This window comes from Dermochelys coriacea, chromosome 1, assembly GCF_009764565.3.
Source record: "Dermochelys coriacea isolate rDerCor1 chromosome 1, rDerCor1.pri.v4, whole genome shotgun sequence".
NCBI lineage: Eukaryota > Metazoa > Chordata > Testudines > Dermochelyidae > Dermochelys > Dermochelys coriacea.
In genome coordinates, this window is record NC_050068.2 from 254,753,336 (window position 1) to 254,776,539 (window position 23,204).

General features: G+C 39.7%; 1 protein-coding gene and 1 long non-coding RNA gene across 3 annotated transcripts in view; both read left to right on the plus strand.

The window, feature by feature from the left end:
• Positions 1-23,204, plus strand: part of CRY1 (cryptochrome circadian regulator 1) — a 74,339-nt gene that overhangs the window by 29,477 nt on the left and 21,658 nt on the right. For both annotated transcript variants that reach the window (XM_038368891.2, XM_038368815.2), the window contains exons 2-7: positions 2,031-2,139; positions 4,606-4,748; positions 6,470-6,654; positions 9,292-9,380; positions 9,804-9,944; positions 10,034-10,345. In XM_038368891.2, the coding sequence (XP_038224819.1) occupies positions 2,031-2,139; positions 4,606-4,748; positions 6,470-6,654; positions 9,292-9,380; positions 9,804-9,944; positions 10,034-10,345 (979 nt within the window). The remainder of the gene's footprint in view (positions 1-2,030; positions 2,140-4,605; positions 4,749-6,469; positions 6,655-9,291; positions 9,381-9,803; positions 9,945-10,033; positions 10,346-23,204) is intronic.
• On the plus strand, positions 11,405-15,178 carry LOC122461193. Its single transcript, XR_006282992.1, has 3 exons — positions 11,405-11,416; positions 12,448-12,458; positions 14,332-15,178. It is a non-coding gene; the product is annotated as an uncharacterized LOC122461193 (long non-coding RNA).

Genomic DNA, 23,204 nt, shown 5'->3' on the forward strand with positions numbered 1-23,204 from the left:
TGATGGTCCTCTTATTCTTTCCTGGGGTCAAAGGACTTCTGGAACTAAACTTATCCACCTGTGTACCTCCATACGGAAGCCTCTTTGTCTCTTGGTCCTGGAAAGCAGCTTTTCACATAGCAGTAATTTTGGCTGGTGAGTAGGAGAATTGGCCATCCCATTACAATAATTCAGCATGTTAAGTGCTAACTTAAAAAAGCATAGCGTTCAGCCAGCAAGTCCTTCAATCGTGGCACATTATCCTCCTCCCATCTTCACCTACATGTACCTCCCTTTCCAGGCTCACTGTTGCATCTATTTTAGTGTTTAGTTGGGGTCTAGTTCTTCCACGTCTTCATGGAGAAACTGGGAAGCTCTACCTAGATAAGACAGTAAAGCTGAAACCTTTGTTTTTCCTTCTTTTTATTCATTCTGCTTGGGACAGCTACTTGGAACCCATCACTGATGGCAAGAGGACCACAGAAAACAGAATTTCTTGATTATCAGTTCTTTTCTGTGAATAGGCTTGATCACTATTGACACTTGTCCTTTGGTCAAAAAATTAGTCCTCCTCCCCTTAAAAATAGTTACTGTTGGTACTAATCCAAAACAAATTACAGCACTGAAAATCCTCATGCTAGGAGCAGAGAGATGCTAGCAAAGATGAAATATGGGAATTAGAAATTATCTGTTGCCAGTGTGCTTGTTTGATGGGAAGGGATACCCATCGCTCTGCATTTATTGAATCATATCATGTACCAGAATTAGCAATAGAATTTCTGTGTGTATAAGGCTAGCAGCAGACAAAAAACTATATTGTTAGTTTAAAGCTATTTATCAATGATTCTGCAAGTGTTTAGCTAAATTGTGGTGATTGTTTTATAATGTCACAGACATCAGGGTCTATTTCTGTTGACTAACTTCAGCTGACCGTTAATTTAAACATCTTCCTTAAATTTTCATTTTTGTACAATTTGGGGGGAGGAGGGGTGATGACTGAGTTCCTTTTTTAGTGCAGCTAAAAGGAGTTTACTGTATTAGTGTATATCTTACACACCAAAGTATTTTTTCCCAACCTATGATGCATTATTCTTGCTACATCTTGTCCATGGGAAGTTTTTTGTGTGTGTGTTAGGTGGAGTGATGCTTGCAACATTTGAATACTTCAGATTTGCATACCATTTATCAAAGTAGTTTATAAATATTAACTAATCCTCCATACTCCTTGTTAAATATGTAAAAACAGTTATATCCTAATTTGCATAGATTAACTGCTGTATGACAAAAAATTATACTGCTAATTCATAGTAACTAATTGTACTTGTAATGAATTTCACATTTAAGTTTTATGGACTTGGAAAGACTTGCTAAAATAATCTCTCCATTTGGAAAACTTGTAGACTAGCCATACTAGAGACCATTTTTGGTTGGTTTATAGGGTTCATGGTTTGGCTATTTTATTTGCCCTGTTTAAATAAGTCGTACTGAATGGGTAGTTAAGACAATGAAATTTAGCCACAAATCTTAATCTAGTACATAGAAGTCCCATTTTCATAGATTTTTTTTTTTTAAGTTAAAAGGGGACTGTTATGATCATCTAGTGTGACTTTAGCTACTCTAGTACTCAGTCACATTTTAGGTTACTGTATTGTATGAGGCCTTCTTACACAAAGTTTTTATTCTCCTAACAACTGACTGACTCCTGTTCTTCATTCCCCTGCTGCCCCTCCATTATTGAATAACTGCACTCCAAATTATAACTAGCATTCATTTTGGTATATTCCGAAGTTAAAATGTATGATAGTTTTTTTCAATTCCGTATAGAACAATACATGGGAATATAAACAACTGCAGTCAAAATAAGTACGTATAATTTGAACCTTGACAAAGAATATGCATGTATGAACTCAAGTCTTCTGTAAAATCCTGGAAACTTGGCAGTTTCTATTTGACTATCCACTTCTGTTCCCCCTTTCCTAACTGAAAATGTTTGTTTGAACTATTTCCGGAGGGTAAATGTTGCTTTGTAATAATGTCTTTCTTCTCTACAGGTTTCTGCTTCAGTGTCTTGAAGATCTTGATGCCAATCTACGAAAATTAAATTCTCGTTTGTTTGTGATTCGTGGACAGCCAGCAGATGTGTTTCCCAGGCTCTTTAAGGTAAGCTCTAGACAGAGTTGTGTTTTAATTCAAATACTTCACTTTTTCTTTTCATTCACTGTTTCACCTCCACTCAGAAGTTTTAGCTTTCAATCATCAACCTAGTTTTGTTTGGGAAGACTCACTTCCTGTTGCCCTTTAACTTAAATCACTACTTACCTAAATACCTTTGAATCCCTCACTACATTTTAAGGTTAGAAAGTTTTGGTTGGGCGCCTATTCTGAGAAAGAACGATTTAAAGACGTGTGGTTTTTTTGCTTAGCAGCTTCATTGTTGACTGATATTCCCGTTAATTGATTGAAATTATTTTGACTTTGCTCTTTTTTGTGTAAAATAAAATATAGCTCATAATAGCCTGCAAAGTATATAGAAATTTTATGCTGTTGCTAACTTTCCTCCTGGTTTGACAGTTCCCCCTGAAGTAGAGAGGAAGTTTTTGTTTTTTTCTGGAAAAATTGTTCAAGGTTCATGGACAGAAATGTTATATTCATTCCTAATATCTAATGAGATTCTTGTGTAGAGGTTAAATCCTTTGGTTAGTTTTTGGTGGGTTCAGGGTAGGCTGGGAGGGCTACTCCTACCCCCCTGTATTATCCATTGTGTCTCACTGTCTCATCTTATTGAGTCTGGAATCTTTTTGAGGGGGGAAAAAGAATCCAGCGTTTCAAACGGTTCCTCTTAAATTTATAAACTTAAACTTGGAAATTGGGGGATCATAACTTTTCTAATTGTATTGAATCAAGCTATAATTGCTTGCTGTCAAGCTAATTCGGCTACATGCTGCTTGACTTATTTTGATAAAGTTGGACACCTAGACTCTAAAAGGATTTATATTGAGGACGTTTAAGGTTTTTGTGTGGGGAGGCTTTTATTACTAAACAATTCAAACCTGCCAGGGATTGTATGTGAATCCCTTATGTTTAACAATCTGTCCTACCTTGTATGTCGCTTGGAAATCTGGGTATGTCTACACTGCAATTAAACACCCATGGTTGGCCCACGTCAGCTGACTTGGGCTTAGGCTATGATGCTGTTTAATTGTGTTGTAGCTGTTCGGGCTCAGGCTGGAGTCCCTGTCAGCTGACACTGGCCAGCTGCGAATGTTAAATTGCAGTGTAGACATACTCTCTGGTTAACTCCTCCAGACCTGAGGAATAGCTCTGAAGCTCAAGAGCTTGTTCTCCTCCTTTGAGTATTGTCCTTATGGGTGTTCCACTTCAGCTGCACATGTGCCTTCAATAGGAGATTTTTCTATAGTGTGTTTTCGCCCACATTGGCCTGAGATGGAGTTTCAGCAGTGTCCACTTTCAGCTTGCCTTATAGATGTTTCTTATCCTAGTTGTTAGTTTAGTTAGTGTAAGGTAGCTAGTAGTTGGTTTATATGAGGTCCATTTTAATCTTTTTTATTATACTCTCCCTCTGGGAAGGTTTTAACCTCAACAGGAGAGTATTTCTGATTAACTGGGGTTCAAACGCTTCCCCACTTGCCAGGAGGCCCTCCTGGTGAGCAGTGGGCATTCCCACTGTCATCCATTGCCTCGGGGAAACACACATCCCTTAAAAGTGCAGCTTCTGCTTAGCACTTCAATTCAGAGTTAGGAAGAACTGGAAAATGAAATGGAGACTCCTCATGATAGAACATTTCCTTCCACCCTTCGTCCCGCCATACACTGGTCTCTAATCAACTAAAGTGCCCCTGCCAGCTCAGCACAAACACTCTCTAGAGGAAAACTGTAGAGGCCTCTCAGAAAGACTCTTAAGAGTATGTCTGTGCTGCAATGTAAACCCAGGCTTAATAGCAGACCCTGGGTTTGTTAGCCTAGGGCTTGAGCCTCTGCAGTCATTTGTAACCCCAGGTTAGGAATTGTTGAACCCTGGGTCCAGTCTCTGCATTGCATCATGTCCGCTCGCGTCCAACCACCCATATCCCAGACTTCCTGGCGTCCTCCCAAAATGTTTGTGGTGCAGTGTGGGAAAACTTGATTGTCCAGAGGACAAAGAAAGTAGGCCTATGGGATTGTGGGATACCCTGGGAGTCCACCAAAAGTATGTCTGCTGCACAATAAAACAACTGTGGCTGGCCCGTGTCGGGTGATTTTGAGCTGTGGGGCTATAAAACTGCATCTTGGTTCTCTCTTTCTTTTGAGGTAATTTTTTAAAAATCATTTTGATTGTTTTTTGAATTAATTCTCTCTGGGAATTTATCTTCCCATGCAGTTAAAACTGACAGGAATGCTTAAAGGGCAGCATTTATTCTCCAGGGGGGAGAAGGTGTTGAATAATGGCAAGAGGGAGGCCTGGCTTTTAGTTTATCTTTGCTACTGTTGCTCTTAAGGTTTTTGACTTTTGCTGATGCGCAAGACTGGATTATTATCTAATTAGGTGTGACTGAATAAGTGTCTCTTTCCCTCCATTCCTTGGCACCTGTTGTTTCTAACTAACACTTCTTTTTTCCTAAATTTCAGGAATGGAACATTGCAAAACTTTCTATTGAATATGATTCTGAGCCATTTGGGAAGGAGAGGGACGCAGCAATTAAGAAGCTGGCTAGTGAAGCCGGAGTGGAGGTCATTGTACGAATTTCACATACATTATATGACTTGGACAAGTAAGTTACCACTGTCTTAAGTTTACAAAGTAGTAATGTGTAGTTTTTATGCAGCATTTAGTCATTGTTTTGCACAGAAACCGCAATGCAAGTTTGCAGTCTTCTTTTCTGTATGCTTAGTCAGGTTTCATTCCTCTTCCTTCCACCCCTCCACCCTACCCCCCCCAAGTGAAATAATGACATCTTATTTCAATACTAAGTAGAGTTTTTAACTCCAGAATGGGTCAAGGAAGCCAAAATATCAGTCCTTTAATAAAATATGCCATAATCGGTCTCTATAAATGGCCGCATACTTTTTGTGGGGTTATGGTGCATTAATGCCTATAATTCACTCTAAATAGTATTTGTCGTGTTTTTAAATTTTAGTTTTTGTATATAGTTCAATATATACTAATTTTTAACAGTTTTCTATCATTCCATACCATCGGGGTGATAAAGAACCTGCTAAGAATACTAAAGGTCAAGATCAGTACCCTTGCTTCAGTTATTAGTCTTCAGTATGCAAATATGTCAAGAAGTTTAAAGTCCTTAACTGTTTCTAGTGAACTAGTTCTGAATCGAATATTTTTCAAACACTCCCTTTCTTTCATTTATGTATCTAGAAGGTTATTGGGGATTGCTTGAAATCACCATCTTGCCTGGCACGATGTCTTGTTTATATTTTTTACAGACCACTGTATTTAATGAATTAGTACTAGATCCCTATTATACATACATAATCCACAAAATGTAAAGTATTGGTCCCACTGAGATTTTGATAAATTTATTAACTATGTTATAGTTTCCAGTTTTATACTGTTATAGCTAATTTAGAAGTCATTTATTTCAAATCTCTCCAGTAGTTTCTCACTTGTGTATTTTTCTTTCACTGTTTGGAACCCAGGGGTTGACCTTTCATCAGTAGTCGGGGAACAAATTAATGAAGTAGTTTAAAAAAAAAAAAAACAAAAAAAAAACCAACCAAACAAAAAATGCTGCTCCCTCTGCACAACATGTTTTTACCATTCTATGCCACAATATTAGGGTTGGATTGTTTGTTTAAATTCTGCTTCAGTGTTCTCTGGAGTTTTGGGTATATCTGAAGCAAATTATTCTTGAGGAAAAAGTGGAGTATAGAAGCGGGGTGGGGGTGTGAATGCATGTACAGTGGCTGCCATAAAAAGCATTAGATCTTCATTTTTTGCCTAAGTAAAGTTACCATATTATTCCATCGGAATACCACAGTAATATTTTCTTCCAAATTGCAGATGTAAAGCATTTAATTGGTGGCTTGTATGTATGTCTTTGCAATAACTTTTATTTTTACTGCTGTTTCTAATCTGTTTGAGCATGTGTATATATTTGTTTGTTTACTGCTGAGAGGTTTGTTTTCAACCCAGAAAGCAAGAATAATAATCACTTTGTTTATGCAATTAAGTTCTTCTGTCTCCCTAGTGGGATTGGAGTTATATAATTAAGGTTTAAACTCTCTGGTAGAGAGAGAGAGAGAGAGAGAGAGAGAGAGAGAGAGTGTATGTATTTGTGTGTGTGTGTATGTGTGTATATGTATGTGTGTATATATATATATATATATATATATATATATATATATATATATATATATATAAAAAAAAACAGAATTCAAACTGCAGGTAAGAACAGATTTCCTGTGTGTGTGCCTATGTATATAAATTTGTAATATGCACTTGTATGAAATGAAGGCATTTGTTTTTTGAACACAGGATTATAGAATTAAATGGAGGACAGCCACCTCTTACCTATAAAAGATTTCAGACTTTAATCAGTAGAATGGAACCACTGGAAATGCCAGTGGAAACCATCACTGCAGAAGTAATGGAAAAGTGCACTTCGCCAGTTTCTGATGACCATGATGAGAAATATGGTGTTCCGTCACTAGAAGAGCTAGGTACGTTGTAAGACTTGTATTCGTTCACTGCACTATGTTAGACACATTTTAAATATTACTTAAAAAATGTCCTACATGGTTATTTCATTCTTGTTCGGGTGTCAGGTGACTTTTATGCTTTAAGCTTCATAATTAAACTAAATCTGCTGCCATCAGATCAACCTACAGCAAAGGTGGAAAGCCTAAACAGGTGACTCTAAGACTTCTTGTATGAGGCTAGATGGATAGGTGAAACCCTATATTTTTTGGCTTCCTGCAGCATAACCATCTTCCCATAATATCAGACCACACTTCAGAGCACACTTGTTTGAAAACATTGTAGTTAGCTAATATGCTTAGAATCAAAGGACTGGAAGGGACCTTGAGAGCTGGAAGGATGACCTTGGGAGGTCATCTAGTCCAGTTCCCTACACTCATGGCAGGACTAAGTATTATCTAGACCATTCCTGACAGGTGTTTGTCTAACCTGCTCTTAAAAACCTACAATAATGGAGATTCCACAACCTCCCTAGGCAATTTATTCCAGTGCTTAACCACCCTGACAGTTAGGAAGTTTTTCCTAATGTCCAACCTAAATCTCCCATGCTGCAATTTAAGCCCATTACTTCTTGTCCTATCCTCGGAGGTTAAGAAGAACAATTTTTCTCCCTCCTCCTTGTAACAACCTTTTACGTACTTGAAAACTGTTATCATGTCCCCTCTCAGTCTTCTGTTTTCCAGACTAAGCAAACCAAATTTTTTCAATCTTCTCTCATACGCCATGTTTTCTAGACCTTTAATAATTTTTGTTGCTCTTCTCTGGACTTTCTCCAGTTTGTCCACATCTTTCCTGAAACGTGGTGCCCAAAACTGGACACAATACTCCAGTTGAGGCCTAATCAGCGCAGAGTAGAGCGGAAGAATTACTTCTCATGTCTTTCTTACAAACTCCTGCTTATATACTTAATGCTCCTCTTTTGCATTGACACCTTCCGTATCTTTTTGCTCCAGGATAGCACCCTGTGTTCATACAAACCAGTGCTAAAAACCTATTTCTGCAAAGCCACAAAGACATTATGATAAAGTAAAATAATAAAAAGACTCCTTTATCCTCATTCTGTTTTCTAGTGTATTTAGTCTTCAGTCACTTCATTAAACACAAGCAAATATGACTATTATATTGCCTTCAGGTTATCACCACAGGTGTCTGAAAAAATCTTGTCAGACCTCCACTGCTCTGTCTAGTCCAGTTCAATTCAAATCACACAACTTGGTTTAATAGAACAAAAAGTAAAATATGTATTTGATCAATTTAGCATAAATTCAACCTTAGTAACAACTTTGCACATCACTGTTTACGTAATACTGTTTACAGTAATGATCTGTTTAGTTATTGTTTTAATCTCACAAACACAAGTGCACATATGAAAACATGTCAGACTAATCATAGCATGATAAATCAAAGAGATACTGAGAAATTGAACTTTTTGACATTCACCATCAGTTTCTCCTGGAACACCTTTTAAATATGTCCGGATCCTTACAAATCATTTAAAAGCATTTTATAAGGATGTTTCTCCTCCTCCAACAAATGTCTCTTCAATCTTGGGGGGGAAAAATTACTAACTTCTTGTTACAGTATTCCTGAGTGTAAGTTGTCACTATAGCAGTACAGAATTGTCAGACAAATTTTCAAGTTGACCTCGTCCCTTTAAAAATTGCAGTTTTAAGACCCAAACTAACAAAACTTTTAAGTATCTACTTCAGTGACACTACTGCACTGATTGCTGAGTCCCTGTGTTATGCAGCATACGCTTCTCGTTGGTAACTGACTTAGTTCCTGGTTCTCTGCTCTGCTCCTAGGCACTCAGTTTTTCAGTAGAATAGAATCATAGAAATATAGAGTTGGAAGGGCCCTCAAGAGGCCATCTAATCCAGCCCCCTGTGCTGAGGCAGAACCAAGTAAATCTGTTCTTAAAAACCTTCAATGACAAGGATTCCACAACCTCCCTGGGAAGCCTATTCCAGTGCTTAACTATCTTTATAGTTGGAACGTTTTTCCTAATATCGAACAGCTAACCTAAATATCCCTTGCAGAAGATTACCTTCAGTGGACATGGAGAATATAAAGACTTGTCTCTCTAAATTTTGGTTTCAAATTTAAAATTTGTCAAAACAAGCTGTTAACATTTTGGCTGTCCTTTGTTATTTTTGTTATACATTTTTCAAATTCTAATGGAAAAGGTTGGCTCTTTTTTTAAAAAATAAAAATCTCTGTGGTTCTTGCATCCCAAACATTACAGAGCTGAGAACTCAACAATGAAACTGTAAACAAAAACAGAAATAGGTTTTTTTTGTTTTTAAATTGTCCATGCCGAGGGAAATGTAAAAAATTAAAGTAAGATCTGTCCACCTTTTGCTTTTTATAATAGAGCATAAAAATCATATTTAAGTTCGTTGCAGGTAAATGGTGTTGTAAAGTAGCTTGCCGAAGTGACAAGTCCTACCAAACATTGTTTTAAAAGCTGTATTCTGCTAGCCAATGACGTTCTCAAACCATGATGCAGTTATTCTCCAAGAATAGGGATAACTACTGTTTCTTTGTGCTATAGTATTAAAAAAATGTTGTTGTTTTTCTTCTTTTAATTCACTCATCAGGTTTTGATACTGATGGTTTGCCTTCAGCAGTGTGGCCAGGTGGAGAAACAGAAGCTCTCACACGACTGGAAAGGCATTTGGAACGAAAGGTATGTTGCAGATCATCGCTGTAAGCAAAAATTGGCATCTTGAAAACCATGGTTAATTACTATTCCAAATAAGTGGGGTGGGGAGAGCAGAATTTCCAAGAAACTTCAACCAAAGACCAGTATCCTGATACAGATTGAATAGCTATTTTTTATTTTTTGTAATGATTTTTAGAAGTCGATGAAAATTTAGACTTTCAACTTGTATAAAAATTGAGCTAGAAGAAAATTTGATAACATCTCATGTAATTTTGAAACGTATATGAATGCTTTTTCCAATGGAGATAGTCAGTCACAAAAAGTGACTATAAAGATAACTTCTTAATCATTAGTTATGTTTCAATTGTATATTCAACTTTATAATTTTCCTCTCTGCCTGTGAATCATCTAATCTATAGTCTTCCAATTTGTTTTTCTTTTTCTAAGGCTTGGGTAGCAAACTTTGAAAGACCACGAATGAATGCAAATTCCCTTCTTGCAAGCCCCACAGGGCTTAGTCCCTATCTGCGGTTTGGCTGTCTGTCCTGTCGCCTTTTTTATTTCAAGTTAACGGACCTATACAAAAAGGTATGAACTCAACTTGGTCAGATACTCATGTTTATATATAGTGAAAAAAACTCTAATAAAATATGTTTTCTTTTTGTGATGCCTTTTAGGTAAAGAAGAACAGCTCCCCTCCCCTCTCCCTATATGGTCAGCTCTTGTGGCGTGAGTTTTTCTACACAGCAGCTACTAATAATCCACGCTTTGATAAAATGGAGGGAAATCCCATCTGCGTTCAGATTCCATGGGATAGGAATCCTGAGGCTTTGGCCAAGTGGGCAGAAGGCAGGACAGGATTTCCCTGGATTGATGCAATTATGACACAGCTCCGTCAGGAAGGTTGGATTCACCATTTAGCCAGACATGCTGTGGCATGCTTCTTGACTCGAGGTGACCTGTGGATTAGTTGGGAAGAAGGAATGAAGGTACAGTTTTTCATTAATGAATTTCTGATGTAGATAATAAGAATTATATACAAAAGATATCCATTGGTAAATGCATCAACGTAGGTTTTAAAGCTTAAATTGTGGTCAAAACATTCAAACCATGTAGTTCTGATAAGAGTGTTGAGGCCTAACTTTCAGGTGCAGAGAGTGCCCTTTTGTAGATGTCTAGAAATGGCCTTTGGTGCTTAACTTTAGGTAACCCAGTTTGAAAATTGAGGCCAGCATTTATTAAATCCATGAGTTCTTTTAAAATTTAAATAGAATATGGGGGAATTGACTAGATGACTTCTTGAGGTCCCTTTCAGCCCTACGTTTCTATGATAAGAATAAATACAGCTTATTCATCAGCTAATAGAAATTCTTTCCCAAACATACGCCCTTCCAAAAAAGAAACTACCAACCTTTTCTTTTCAGGTTAGTAGAGAGAACAAAATGGGAATTGAGGTGGGGGTGGGAAAGTAAGTGTTGAGGACACTCAGCATCTGGCCATATCAGACCCTACATGTTGGATAACATGATTTTGAGTGATCACAATTAGTTAGTCCAACTAACTAGTACCAAATCTTCCTAAAACTGGAGACATGGCCATTCGAAGTACAAAATTGTGTCCGTCTCATTGCTATTATTTGCACCATTCTTTGTTCAGTCCTTGCTTTTGTTTGCGTTTCAGATAATAAAACGCATCTCTAAATATGGTCACTTTTTTTAACTAACTACACTTGTAAACAAAGTTTTTACTGTTCGAAACTTGAAGTTTAATACATTTGCTGGCTGTGTTGTAAGCTCATTTATAATATTTCTTTTAATTATTTTTTTAACTATTGAGTTGTGCTCATTTCCGTCTTCCTGTTTCACATATAAACGGCACTCTTGGTTATGCAAGTAATTGCATGAAAAATCCTAAGGCAGCTTGTCTTATGCCATTTATACACACATAAATTATATATTTGTATGCCTATAACATACAGCTTTGTGCATTTGATTGTACATATTACAGATATTACTTTGCCTACCCTTGGAGTAAATAACCCAAGGTACAGAAGAACATTTGTGTAGTACAAAAATATACAAATTAAACCTCCCTGTGCTGGTGAGAGTGAATCTCTCCTGCTAATTCTAGGTAGTATGTTATACAATCTTAGCAAGTGTGCTTGAAGGGGAGCATCTAGTGGAGCAGTTGTGTACTTACATTTTGTCTCTCACCAGCAGAAGTTGGTCCAATAAAAGATATTATTACCTTACCCACCTTATATCTCTAAACTTGTTAGATTGGTGGCCACTTCAATTTAAAAATGCTTAAAAGTCTTGCAACTAAATATTTTTCAGAAAATATATAACTTAATTGTTTTAATAAAAAGGCATAGTTGCAGGTATTCAAGTAACAGTTTTATAGGTTTTTTTACATATCTTTAAATAGCTCTTGTTAACTGATACTGATTAAATTCTACTTATTAGCTTTCTGAAGTGTTCTAATTTGGAATGAAGTATTAAATACAAGTTTAGCAAGAAAATACCTAATTAACCCCTCCCCTCCTACACACACTTTTTTGCTGTGTATTAATCTTTACTATTTTATTTCTGATTTCTAGCAGAACATGTTAATTCTAGTCATGGGTCACATTAATATTTGTGGTTTAGTATTGTCCTGGGAAGGGAATTAAATTGTTTGTTTGTTTTTGTTATATAGAATATCTTGAGATTAGGTAAGTTTTAAAGGAAAAGTAACAACTTGCTGAATACTTTTTAAATGTGTGCTAAATAAGAATATATGTATTGAAAAGGAACTTTCAAAGCAGCTTTAGAAAACCTTTTCACTATTTAGTATTTTCCTTCAAGGAATAAGATTCTCTCTTTCATACAACAATCTTAATGATGCTTCTAAGCAGCGGAGCTTGTTTTATGCAAGTTAGGATTGATCAGATCAGCTCTCTCTATAGAAAGCACTGGAAATTTGAAATTTTTCTTTGAGTGTCCTCTACCTGTTTTGGGACTGGTGCAGCAGGACGGTAGAACCTTCTACTAGAAGTGCCCACGCTCACCCGTACACCTCATCTAGTGCTCAAGTATGTTCTGAGGGTGAGAGTTTAAAGAGGTTGTGGCACTGTTGGCACCTCATTTCCTTCCAGCTGCAGCAGTAAAAGAATGTGAACCAACAGATCTCGTGATCCACGGATACTTATTGCCTGTATCTTAGTGTAATGCTGTTAGTTGATAGTTTTATAGTTAGTTTTTTACTGTAGCCTATAAATTAGGTTAGATTTAGATTAGATAGTGGATTTAAGGAAAAGCTTTATTTTTCAGTACGGTTGATCCCAATATGAAGAAAAACAGGCTCAAGCAGTGCACGTTTTGCGCACAGGTCTTCCCGGTATCTGACCTGCAGGTTCAGTGTTTTTAAAATGTTTGGGGTGGAGCCATTACCCATCTTTAGCATATTCACATCTTGGGCTGTCAAAAAAAGACAAAAGAGACTTCAGACCCTTTTATTATTAGTGGCCTTGTCTGTCAAACTTCTGGGATCCAAGAACTCTAAAGGATCAGAAAATAAGGATGGGAGGCCTGAATCAGCTCTGAGTACATCTGAATTCAAGGAAGGGATTGGTCCTGGCATTAAGCTCCAGTTCCAGATTGGTGGATTTGACCATTTCTAAGCACTCCAATCTGACTCAAAAAATTAATGCATTATTCTGTGGAACTAGTTTCCGACTGTTTGTTTCTCATGGCTCTTCTGATAAGAGACTGAGATGGGACACTAAATGCAGAGAATCTCCAATATCTGTTCCACAATCTAAGACTCCCAAATGGATTGTTAAGAAAGGATTTGTCATCACTTTACATGACTCGGATCCCTACCACGGTCACTTCATTTGCTGCTTCAATATTGGATCCACAGATGTAGAGCCAGATCTCACGAGCATGCCTAGGATCTGATCATTTTCAGATCAGAATTTCCCTTGTTGGCACCTTATATTCTGAACAAGAGATGTAATGAAGGATTGGAGTGACCAGCAGGATTGGCCTTGGAGTTCTTAGCCATATTGGTCAACCCAAGCTTACCACTGTTACTTTATGAAGCATGAGTCTTCAGTCCTGGTACATCTTTCACCAGAACCAAGGGTTCTGGATCTGACACCTAGAGAGTGTTCCCCATTATAACCATTCAGCTAAGGGTAGCCTAGAATTCCTCCTTGCCTGTAAGGGGTTAAGAAGCTCAAATAACCTGGTTGGCACCTGACCAAAAGGACCAATGGGGAAATAAGATACTTTCAAATCTGGGGCTAGGGGAGGGGAAGGGGTTTTTTTTTGTGTGTTCTCTTGGGAGGCAGAGAAGCGTCAGGTCAGAAAACTCCTCCTATAAACCATCCTAAAAGTGTCTCATATTACAAAGTCCAGAATGTTAGATCCTGAAGAAGGCGTAAACCCTTTCCATTGCTGCTTCACCAACTGTAAAGGCCCCTTAACCTCGTGGCCATACACAAGTTCAAATGGTGAAAACCTTAAACTGGGATGTGGTACAGCCCTGTAGGCAAAGAGCAACTGCTGCAACACTAGGTCCCAATCGTTGGAGTGCTCATTTACGAATTTATGTATCATGGCCTCCAAAGTTCCATTAAACGTCTCCACCAGGCTATTTGTTTGATGGTGGTAAGGGGTGGCAACCAAGTGGTTCACCCCATGAGCTTCCCAAAGGCTTTTCGTGGTTCTGCCAGGAAATTAGTTCCCAAATCTGTAAGGATGTCAGAGGGCCAACCTACCCTGGCAAAAATGTCTGTTAGTGCCTGGCACGCACTTTAAGCCCTGGCGTTGCTCAGAGCTACTGCTTCTGGCCATTGGGTGGCAACATCCATGAAAGTCAGTATGTACTGCTTTCTTCTGGTTGTCTTTTTTTTGGGGGGGCGGGAAGGAACCAGAATATCCACAGCTACTCACTGAAATGGGACCTCAATGATGGGGAGTGGCTGTAGAGGGGCTTTGACCTGGTCTTGGGGTTTTCCCACTCTTTGGCACACCTCACAAGACCAGACATAGGTAGAAACATCCTTGCCCATTCACTCCCAGTGGAAGGACCTCCCCAACCTTTGGTCCTGTTCACCCCAGCATGGCCACTAGGATGATCGTGGGCTAAGCTCAAGAGCTTTACCTGGTACTTAGTTGGAACTACTAACTGTCTCTGAGGATGCCAGTCTTCCTGGTGCCCACCAGAAAGAGCTTCCTTGTAGAAACTTTTAAGAGGACTTTTATACAACAAACCGGGATCGATTAGAAGAGCTGAGAGGTGGTAGGTTGCTCCATGCTGCTGTCCAAACTCCCTGGAGGCTTTCATCTGCTTCCTGTTCAGCCTGGAACTGTTCCCTTGATGCTGAAGACATTAGTTCCTTACTGGATTGTGGATTTGGGCTTGATCCATCTGGAAGCGATGCAGGTGATGGGGCTGTTTCCGTTGACTGTGAACCGCTCTCCGCTGGTGCACTATGTTGTGTTTCAGGCTCTGGCTGAGCCTTTTTCATAGGTTTAACTGCTGCTGCCAGTGCAGGCTCAGTGGTGCCTTCTGGTGTTGGAGCTGTAGATAGGGTTGCAAGCGCTGAACTCAGTGCTGGTTGCTTTGCCAGTTCCAGTTCTGGGACTGGATCTGGCTGCATATCTGGGACTGGATCCACTACGGCTGTTGCAGTCGTTGGCAGGGGATCCGGTTCTATCACCTCAGTCTGGGTCTCTGGTAACACAGACTGGGCCCTTGTTGAAGGCTCAGGAACAGAGCTAGGTGTGACAGCTCGCTTAGCCTGGCTGCGGGTGACCATTCCCACCCTCTTAGCTAGCTTCACATGGTTGGCCAAGTCTTCCCCCAGCAGCATGGGAATGGGATAATCATCATAGACTGCAAAAGTCCACATTCCTGACCAGCCCTTGTACTGGACAGGCAACTCGGCTGTAGGCAAGTCAAAAGAGTTTGACTTGAAGGGTTGAATCGTCACTTGGACCTCTGGGTTGATAAAGTTGGGGTCCACTAAGGATTGATGGATAGCCGACACTTGTGCTCCAGTGTCCCTCCATGCGATAACCTTCTTCCCGCCCACACTCACAGTTTCCCTTTGCTCTGAGGGAACCTGGGAGCCATCTGGGCCTGAGGACCTTTGGTGTGACTCCAGTGTAATGAACTGCAGTTTGTTGGGGTTCTTGGGGAAGTTGGCCTTCACATCCCCAGCTCATTACATTTAAAACATCGCCCAGCTGACTGGTCACTGGGGTGAGGTGGGTTGCTGGAGATTGGTGTTGGGTGACGATAAAGTGTTCGGGTTTTTCCTTGGGATGTAGGTGGGGCCTTGGGCTGCCCCTGGTGATAGGGTGTTGTCTCGGGTTACCCCTTCTGATATCCGCTCCAACTGCTCCTAGTTTTTCTTTTTCGCCACCTCCACCCATTTGGTTCCAATCTCCCCCTCCTCGATTACTGTTTTGGGCTTCCCATCTAGGATGTACCTTTCTATTTCCTCAGGAACACCCTCTAAGAACTGCTCCATTTGCATTAGGAAAGACACATCTTCCAGAGATTTAATGCTTGCTCCTGATATCCAGGCATCCCAATTTTTTTGTGGTAGGTGTGTGGGGAAAATGCCACGTCTGGTTTCCACTTCAGGGCTCTGAACCACCGACGGGCATGCTCAGGTGTTAGCCCCATTCTGATTCTGGCCTGTTTTTTAACATTCATAACTGTTCATGTGTTCCTTAGGTATTTCAGCCACCACCTCTGCTAAGGGTCCACTGAGCTGCAGCCTCAGCTCTGCCATGTACTGGTCTGCAAAGATGCTGTACCCTTTTGAAATTTTCTAAGAAGGTCTCTGTATCATCGCCTACCTTGTAGTGGGGAACTTACTGGGATGGGAATCGGTACCTGGAGAAGGATTGCTAGGGTTGTTTGGTATATTTTGCTTAGCCCTTGCCATCTCTCACTCCAGTTCATGCTTCCTCTCTTTTTCCCTCTCCTCCTGAGCATGCTGCTGGGCCTCCATAGCTCTCTTATGGGCAGCTTTTTCTTCCTCCATCCGTCTCTCATCAGCTTCCAATCTGGCTAATTCTAATTGCTTTTGGATGTCGCTGTCGGTCATCCTAGCCTTTCTGTAGCCTAACCCGAGAGCTAGAAAGAAAAAAATCCCACTTTTGTGAATTCCCCTGCAAGAGGTTAACTACCCTGCCCTCAGGCAGAGGACAAAATACTCCAGGTGCTCCCAGCTTTAAAAAAAAAAATCCTTTTAAAAAAAACAAAACAAAACAAAAAAAAAACCCTCACTGCTTTCCAAGCATCCAAAAGGAAAAATGTCCTTTAAAAATCCTACTGTGCTTTTGGTTCAAAATGATCCCACCACGCTGCCACCATGTCAGGGTTCCCTCCTTACTCTGAACTCTAGGGTACAAATGTGGGGGGACCTGCATGAAAGACCCACTAAGCTTATTTCTACCAGCTTTGGTTTAATTCTTTACCCTTGGAGTGTACGCTGCCACCACCAAGTGATTTAACAAAGAATCAGGGAAAGGACCACTTGGAGTTCCTATTCCTCCAAAATATCCCCCCAAGCCCTTACACCCCCTTTCCTGGGGAGGCTTGAGAATAATATCCTAACCAATTGGTTACAAAGTGATCACAGGTTTCAGAGTAGCAGCCGTGTTAGTCTGTATTCGCAAAAAGAAAAGGAGTACTTGTGGCACCTTAGAGACTAACAAATTTATTGGAGCATAAGCTTTCGTGAGCTACAGCTCACTTCAGCATCTGATGAAGTGAGCTGTAGCTCACGAAAGCTTATGCTCCAATAAATTTGTTAGTCTCTAAGGTGCCACGAGTACTCCTTTTCTTAAAGTGATCACAGACACAAACCCCTGGGTCTTTGGACAATAGAGAAATCAGTCAGGTTCTTAAAAGAAGGATTTTTTTAAAAAAAAGGTAAAAATCATCTCTGTAAAATCAGGATGGAAAATAACTTTACAGGGTAACAAAAGATTCAAAAACACAGCAGAACTTCCTCTAGGCTTAGTTGCAAAGTTACAAAAAAAACAGGAATAAACCTCCCTCCAGCAAAGGAAAAATTCACAAGCAGAATAAAAGATAATCTAACACACTTTGCCTGGCTTTTACTTAAAATTTTTATAATATCAGAGACTTTTAGGATGGTTTATAGGAGGAGGAGTTTTCTGACCTGATGCTTCTCTGCTTCCCAAGAGAGAACACACAAAAAACCCTCCCCGCTCCCCAAGATTTGAAAGTATCTTCTTTCCCCATTGGTCCTTTTGGTCAGGTGCCAACCAGGTTATTTGAGCTTCTTAACCCCTTACAGGTAAGGAGGAATTCTAGGCTACCCTTAGCTGTATGTTTGACACCCATCCTTGCTACAGGAGACGCTATTTGATGAAGAGCATCAGAAAACATCTCCTCTACAGAAATTTCAACAACAAGATACGGAGCCTGAACAGTGGCTCATCTCCTGACGAAAATGTGAGTGTAATTGCAGCATTGTCTCCTGAGGATGTGATTTAATTTCATAAACTAGTGGATAGGGTGGCATCAAGTTTAAAATTACCATCAGTAGCTTTGAAAGAAACCACGCATCCATATTTTGACATTCTGGGCTCTACTGTAAAGAGTACGGTCTCATTGTCCATTTTGGAAGATCTCTGGCAGCCATAAAAATCTCTCTGGTCCAATCCATCTTCATGTCAATCAGCTTAAAAAAAGGCAGATAAATTATGTCAGGTCCCACTGAAGGGTTCTCCTATTTTCATGTGCCTAATTCTCTAGTGGTAGCAGTAACTGTTCAGAGCTCCAAATCGGGTCTTCTACATTTGACTTTTTCAACTCTTTATGACAAAGAGGGGAAAAAGTTGGACTCTCTAGGGATAAAATTATTTTTACCAGCTTCTTTAAACATGCATGTGGCCAATTATCAAGCAGTAATATCCAAGTATTATTTTCACTTCTGGGAGAAGATCTCCATGTTAACCAAGAACCTCTCAGAGGATCAGAGAAGTTTAACCGCTCTCCTTAAGAAGAGCCAGAATGTGTCAAAACATGCCCTTAGGGCATTGTTTGATGATTCTGACACTGCTTCAAGAGCTAAGGCATCGGCAGTAGCACTCCCTACTGTGGTGTGCATGATCCTCATCTTTGCCTATGGAAACAGACAAAAATTAACGCTTTACCTTTTGAAGGAGACGGGCTGTTCAGTTAAAAAATTGTTGAAGTGCTGGAGAAAATGGACACACTCCACTGCGAGGAGTAAGGGTTATTGCCTCCCTTATTGTAGAAAGACATCTGCAGTTATGTTCAAATTTGAGAGACAATACTTTCTATCTTCTTCCTCATTATTATTGTTATTATTATTAATTATTATTATTATACTGTTAGATGTCCTTATTATCAACAACACCACACAGCCTCTCAAATTCAGGGGAGAAAGAAATCCTGCAAGCTACGAATGAGGACAAAGAACTTCTTAACTACATCTTCCTTGCCTAATGTCAGACCATGGGTTTGATGTGATGAACAAGGGCATCAAACCAATTTCAGTAAATACCACCCATATTTTAAGAAACAGTCTCTCTCATTTCTACAGTCCATGGACAAATATCACCTTGGACAGATGAGTTTTAGATACAGTAAAATAAGATTATACTATCCAATTCAAATTTCTTCTTCCATGCAACTCCCCCACCCCTCTCCCTCTTCAGGGACCCTTCCCATAAGAACTTAAGGATGGAAGCACAAGGTCTTTTGCAATCTGGGGCTATAGAAGAAGTTCCATTAGGTACCAGGAAAAGGGATTCTACTCTGGTTACGTCTAATCCAAAAAAAGAATGGAGGTGACAGACCAAATCTAAACCTCAGACTGTAAACAGGTTCATCAGGAAGTTTCAACTGAGAATTGTAATTAGGGGGTTGATTTTCCCTCCTTGTCTGCTCTGGATTGGTTTGGTACTCTTTATCTCAGGGACGCTTTTTTTCATAAAACCATTTCTAGTCTTGGCTCCTACCTTTTTGGCCTACCAACCACACCCAGAGTCCACCAAATGCATGGTCTGGTAGCAGCATTTATGAAGAGAGAAGAAATGTTCATTTTTGTGTATTTAGACAATTGGCTTCTGAAGGCTCCATCCAAAGAAGAATTACAGAAGGCCATTTGAATTACTTGTGTTTTTATTTAGAACACTGGGTCTTCTCATAAACAAAGAAAAGTCTTTTCTCACACCACCACAAAAGATTCCATTCATTGATGTGATTCCCGACTCCATAAAAGGCAGAGTATGGTAGTTTATTTGTTAACTCTGTTCGGTCTGATGGCATCCACAACATATTGGACATATATACCCATAACATATGGATAGAGCCCTTTTTAATGTTTTTAATAAAGTAAATACTAATGGAAACTGCGTGATCATGGGAGACTTTAACTTCCCAGATATAGACTGGAGGACCAGTGCTAGTAATAATAATAGGGCTCAGATTTTCCTAGATGCAATAGCTGATGGATTTCTTCATCAAGTAGTTGCTGAACCGATTAGAGGGGATGCCATTTTAGATTTAATGTTGGTGAGTAGCGAGGACCTCATAGAAGAAATGGTTGTAGGGAACAATCTTGGCTCAAGTGATCATGAGCTAATTCAGTTCAAACTAAATGGAAGGATTAACAAAAATAAATCTGCAACTAGAGTTTTTGATTTCAAAATGGCTGACTTTCAAAAATTAAGGAAATTAGTTAGGGAAGTGGATTGGACTGAAGAACTTATGGATCTAAAGGTGGAGGAGGCCTGGGATTACTTTAAATCAAAGCTGCAGAAGCTATCGGAAGCCTGTATCCCAAGAAAGGGGAAAAAATTCATAGGAAGGAGTTGTAGACCAAGCTGGATGAGCAAGCATCTTAGAGAGGTGATTAAGAAGAAGCAGAAAGCATACAGGGAGTGGAAGATGGGAGAGATCAGCAAGGAAAGCTACCTAATTGAGGTCAGAACATGTAAGGATAAAGTGAGACAGGCTAAAAGTCGAGTAGAGTTGGACCTTGCAAAGGGAATTAAAACCAATAGTAAAAGGTTCTATAGCCATATAAATAAGAAGAAAACTAAGAAAGAAGTGGGGCCGCTAAACCACTGAGGATAGAGTGGAGGTTAAAGATAATCTAGGCATGGCCCAATATCTAAACAAATACTTTGCCTCAGTCTTTAATAAGGCTAAAGAGGATCTTAGGGATAATGGTAGCATGACAAATGGGAATGAGGATATGGAGGTAGATATTGCCATATCTGAGGTAGAAGCGAAACTCAAACAGCTTAATGGGACTAAATTGGGGGACCCAGATAATCTTAATCCAAGAATATTAAAGGAATTGGCACCTGAAATTGCAAGCCCATTAGCAAGAATTTTTAATGAATCTGTAAACTCAGGAGTAGTACCGAATGATTGGAGAATTGCTAATATAGTTCCTATTTTTAAGAAAGGGGAAAAAAAAGTGATCCAGGTAACTACAGGCCAGTTAGTTTGACATCTGTAGTATGCAAGGTCCTGGAAAAAATTTTGAAGGAGAAATTAGTTAAGGACATTGAAGTCAATGGTAAATGGGACAAAATACAACATGGTTTTACAAAAGGTAGATCATGCCAAACCAACCTAATCTCCTTTTTTGAAAAGGTAACTGATTTTTTAGATAAAGGAAATGCAGTGGATCTAACCTACCTAGATTTCAGTAAGGCATTTGATACCGTGCCACATGGGGAATTATTAGTTAAATTGGAGAAGATGGGGATCAATATGAACATCGAAAGGTGGATAAGGAATTGGTTAAAGGGGAGACTGCAACGGGTCCTACTGAAAGGCGAACTGTCAGGTTGGAGGGAGGTTACCAGTGGAGTTCCTCAGGGATCGGTTTTGAGATCAATCTTATTTAATCTTTTTGTTACTGACCTTGGCACAAAAAGTGGGAGTGTGCTAATAAAGTTTGCAGATGATACAAAGCGGGGAGGTATTGCCAATTCAGAGAAGGATCGGGATATTATACAGGAGGATCTGGATGACCTTGTAAACTGGAGTAATAGTAATAGGATGAAATTTAATAGTGAGAAGTGTAAGGTTATGCATTTAGGGATTAATAACAAGAATTTTAGTTATAAGTTGGGGACGCATCAATTAGAAGTAACGGAAGAGGAGAAGGACCTTGGAGTATTGGTTGATCATAGGATGACTATGAGCTGCCAATGTGATATGGCTGTGAAAAAAGCTAATGCGGTTTTGGGATGCATCAGGAGTGGCATTTCCAGTAGGGATAAGGAGGATTTAGTACCATTATACAAGGCACTGGTGAGACTTCACCTAGAATACTGTGTGCAGTTCTGGTCTCCCGTGTTTAAAAAGGATGAATTCAAACTGGAGCAGGTACAGAGAAGGGCTACTAGGATGATCCGAGGAATGGAAAACTTGTCTTATGAAAGGAGACTTAAGGAGCTTGGCTTGTTTAGCCTAACTAAAAGAAGGTTGAGGGGAGATATGATTGCTCTCTATAAATATATCAGAGGGATAAATACAGGAGAGGGAGAGGAATTATTTCAGCTCAGCACCAATGTGGACACAAGAACAAATGGGTATAAACTGGCCACCAGGAAGTTTAGACTTGAAATTAGATGAAGGTTTCTAACCATCAGAGGAGTGAAGTTTTGGAATAGCCTTCCAAGGGAAGCAGTGGGGGCAAAAGATCTATCTGGTTTTAAGATTCTACTTGATAAGTTTATGGAGGAGATGGTGTGATGGGATAATGGGATTTTGGTAAGTAATTGATCTTTAAATATTCAGGGTAAATAGGACTAATCCCCTGAGATGGGATATTGGATGGATGGGATCTGAGTTACTACAGAAAATTCTTTCCTGGGTGTCTGGCTGTTGAATCTTGCCCATATGCTCAGGGTTTAGCTGATTGCCATATTTGGGGTCGGGAAGGAATTTTCCTCCAGGGCAGATTGGAGAGGCCCTGGAGGTTTTTCGCCTTCCTCTGTAGCATGGGTGACTTGAGGGAGGCTTCTCTGCTCCTTGAAGTCTTTGAACCATGTTTTAAGGACTCCAGTAGCTCAGACATAAGTGAGGTTTTTTGTAGGAGTGGGTGGTTGAGATTCTGTGGCCTGCGCTGTGCAGGAGGTCGGACTAGATGATCAGAATGGTCCCTTCTGACCTTAGTATCTATGAATCTATTTGACTCTGTATGCCGAGCTCAGAATGAGATCTCTTCAGTGCTGGCTACAAAGGAATTTCAGACCCATTACCAACAGCATGCAAAAATTACTCAAAAAAAAGAGTACTTGTGGCACCTTAGAGACTAACAAATTTATTTGAGCATAAGCTTTCGTGAGCTACAGCTCACTTCATCGGATGCATTCAGTGGAAAATACAGTGGGGAGATTTATGTGTGCGCGCACACACACACACACACACACACACACACACACACACACACACACACACACACACACACACACACACACACACACACACACACACACACACACACACACACACACACACACCCCGAAACAATGGGTGTTACCATACAGACTGTAAGGAGAGTGATCGCTTAAGATGAGCTATTACCAGCAGGAGAGCGGGGGTGGGGGGTGGAAGAAAACCTTTTGTAGTGATAATCAAGGTGGGCCATTTCCAGCAGTTGACAAGAACATCTGCGGAAGGGTGCGGTGGGGGGGGGAATAAACATGGGGAAATAGTTTTACTTTGTGTAAAGACCCATCCACTCCCAGTCTTTATTCAAGCCTAAGTTAATTGTATCCAGTTTGCAAATTAATTCCAATTCAGCAGTCTCTCATT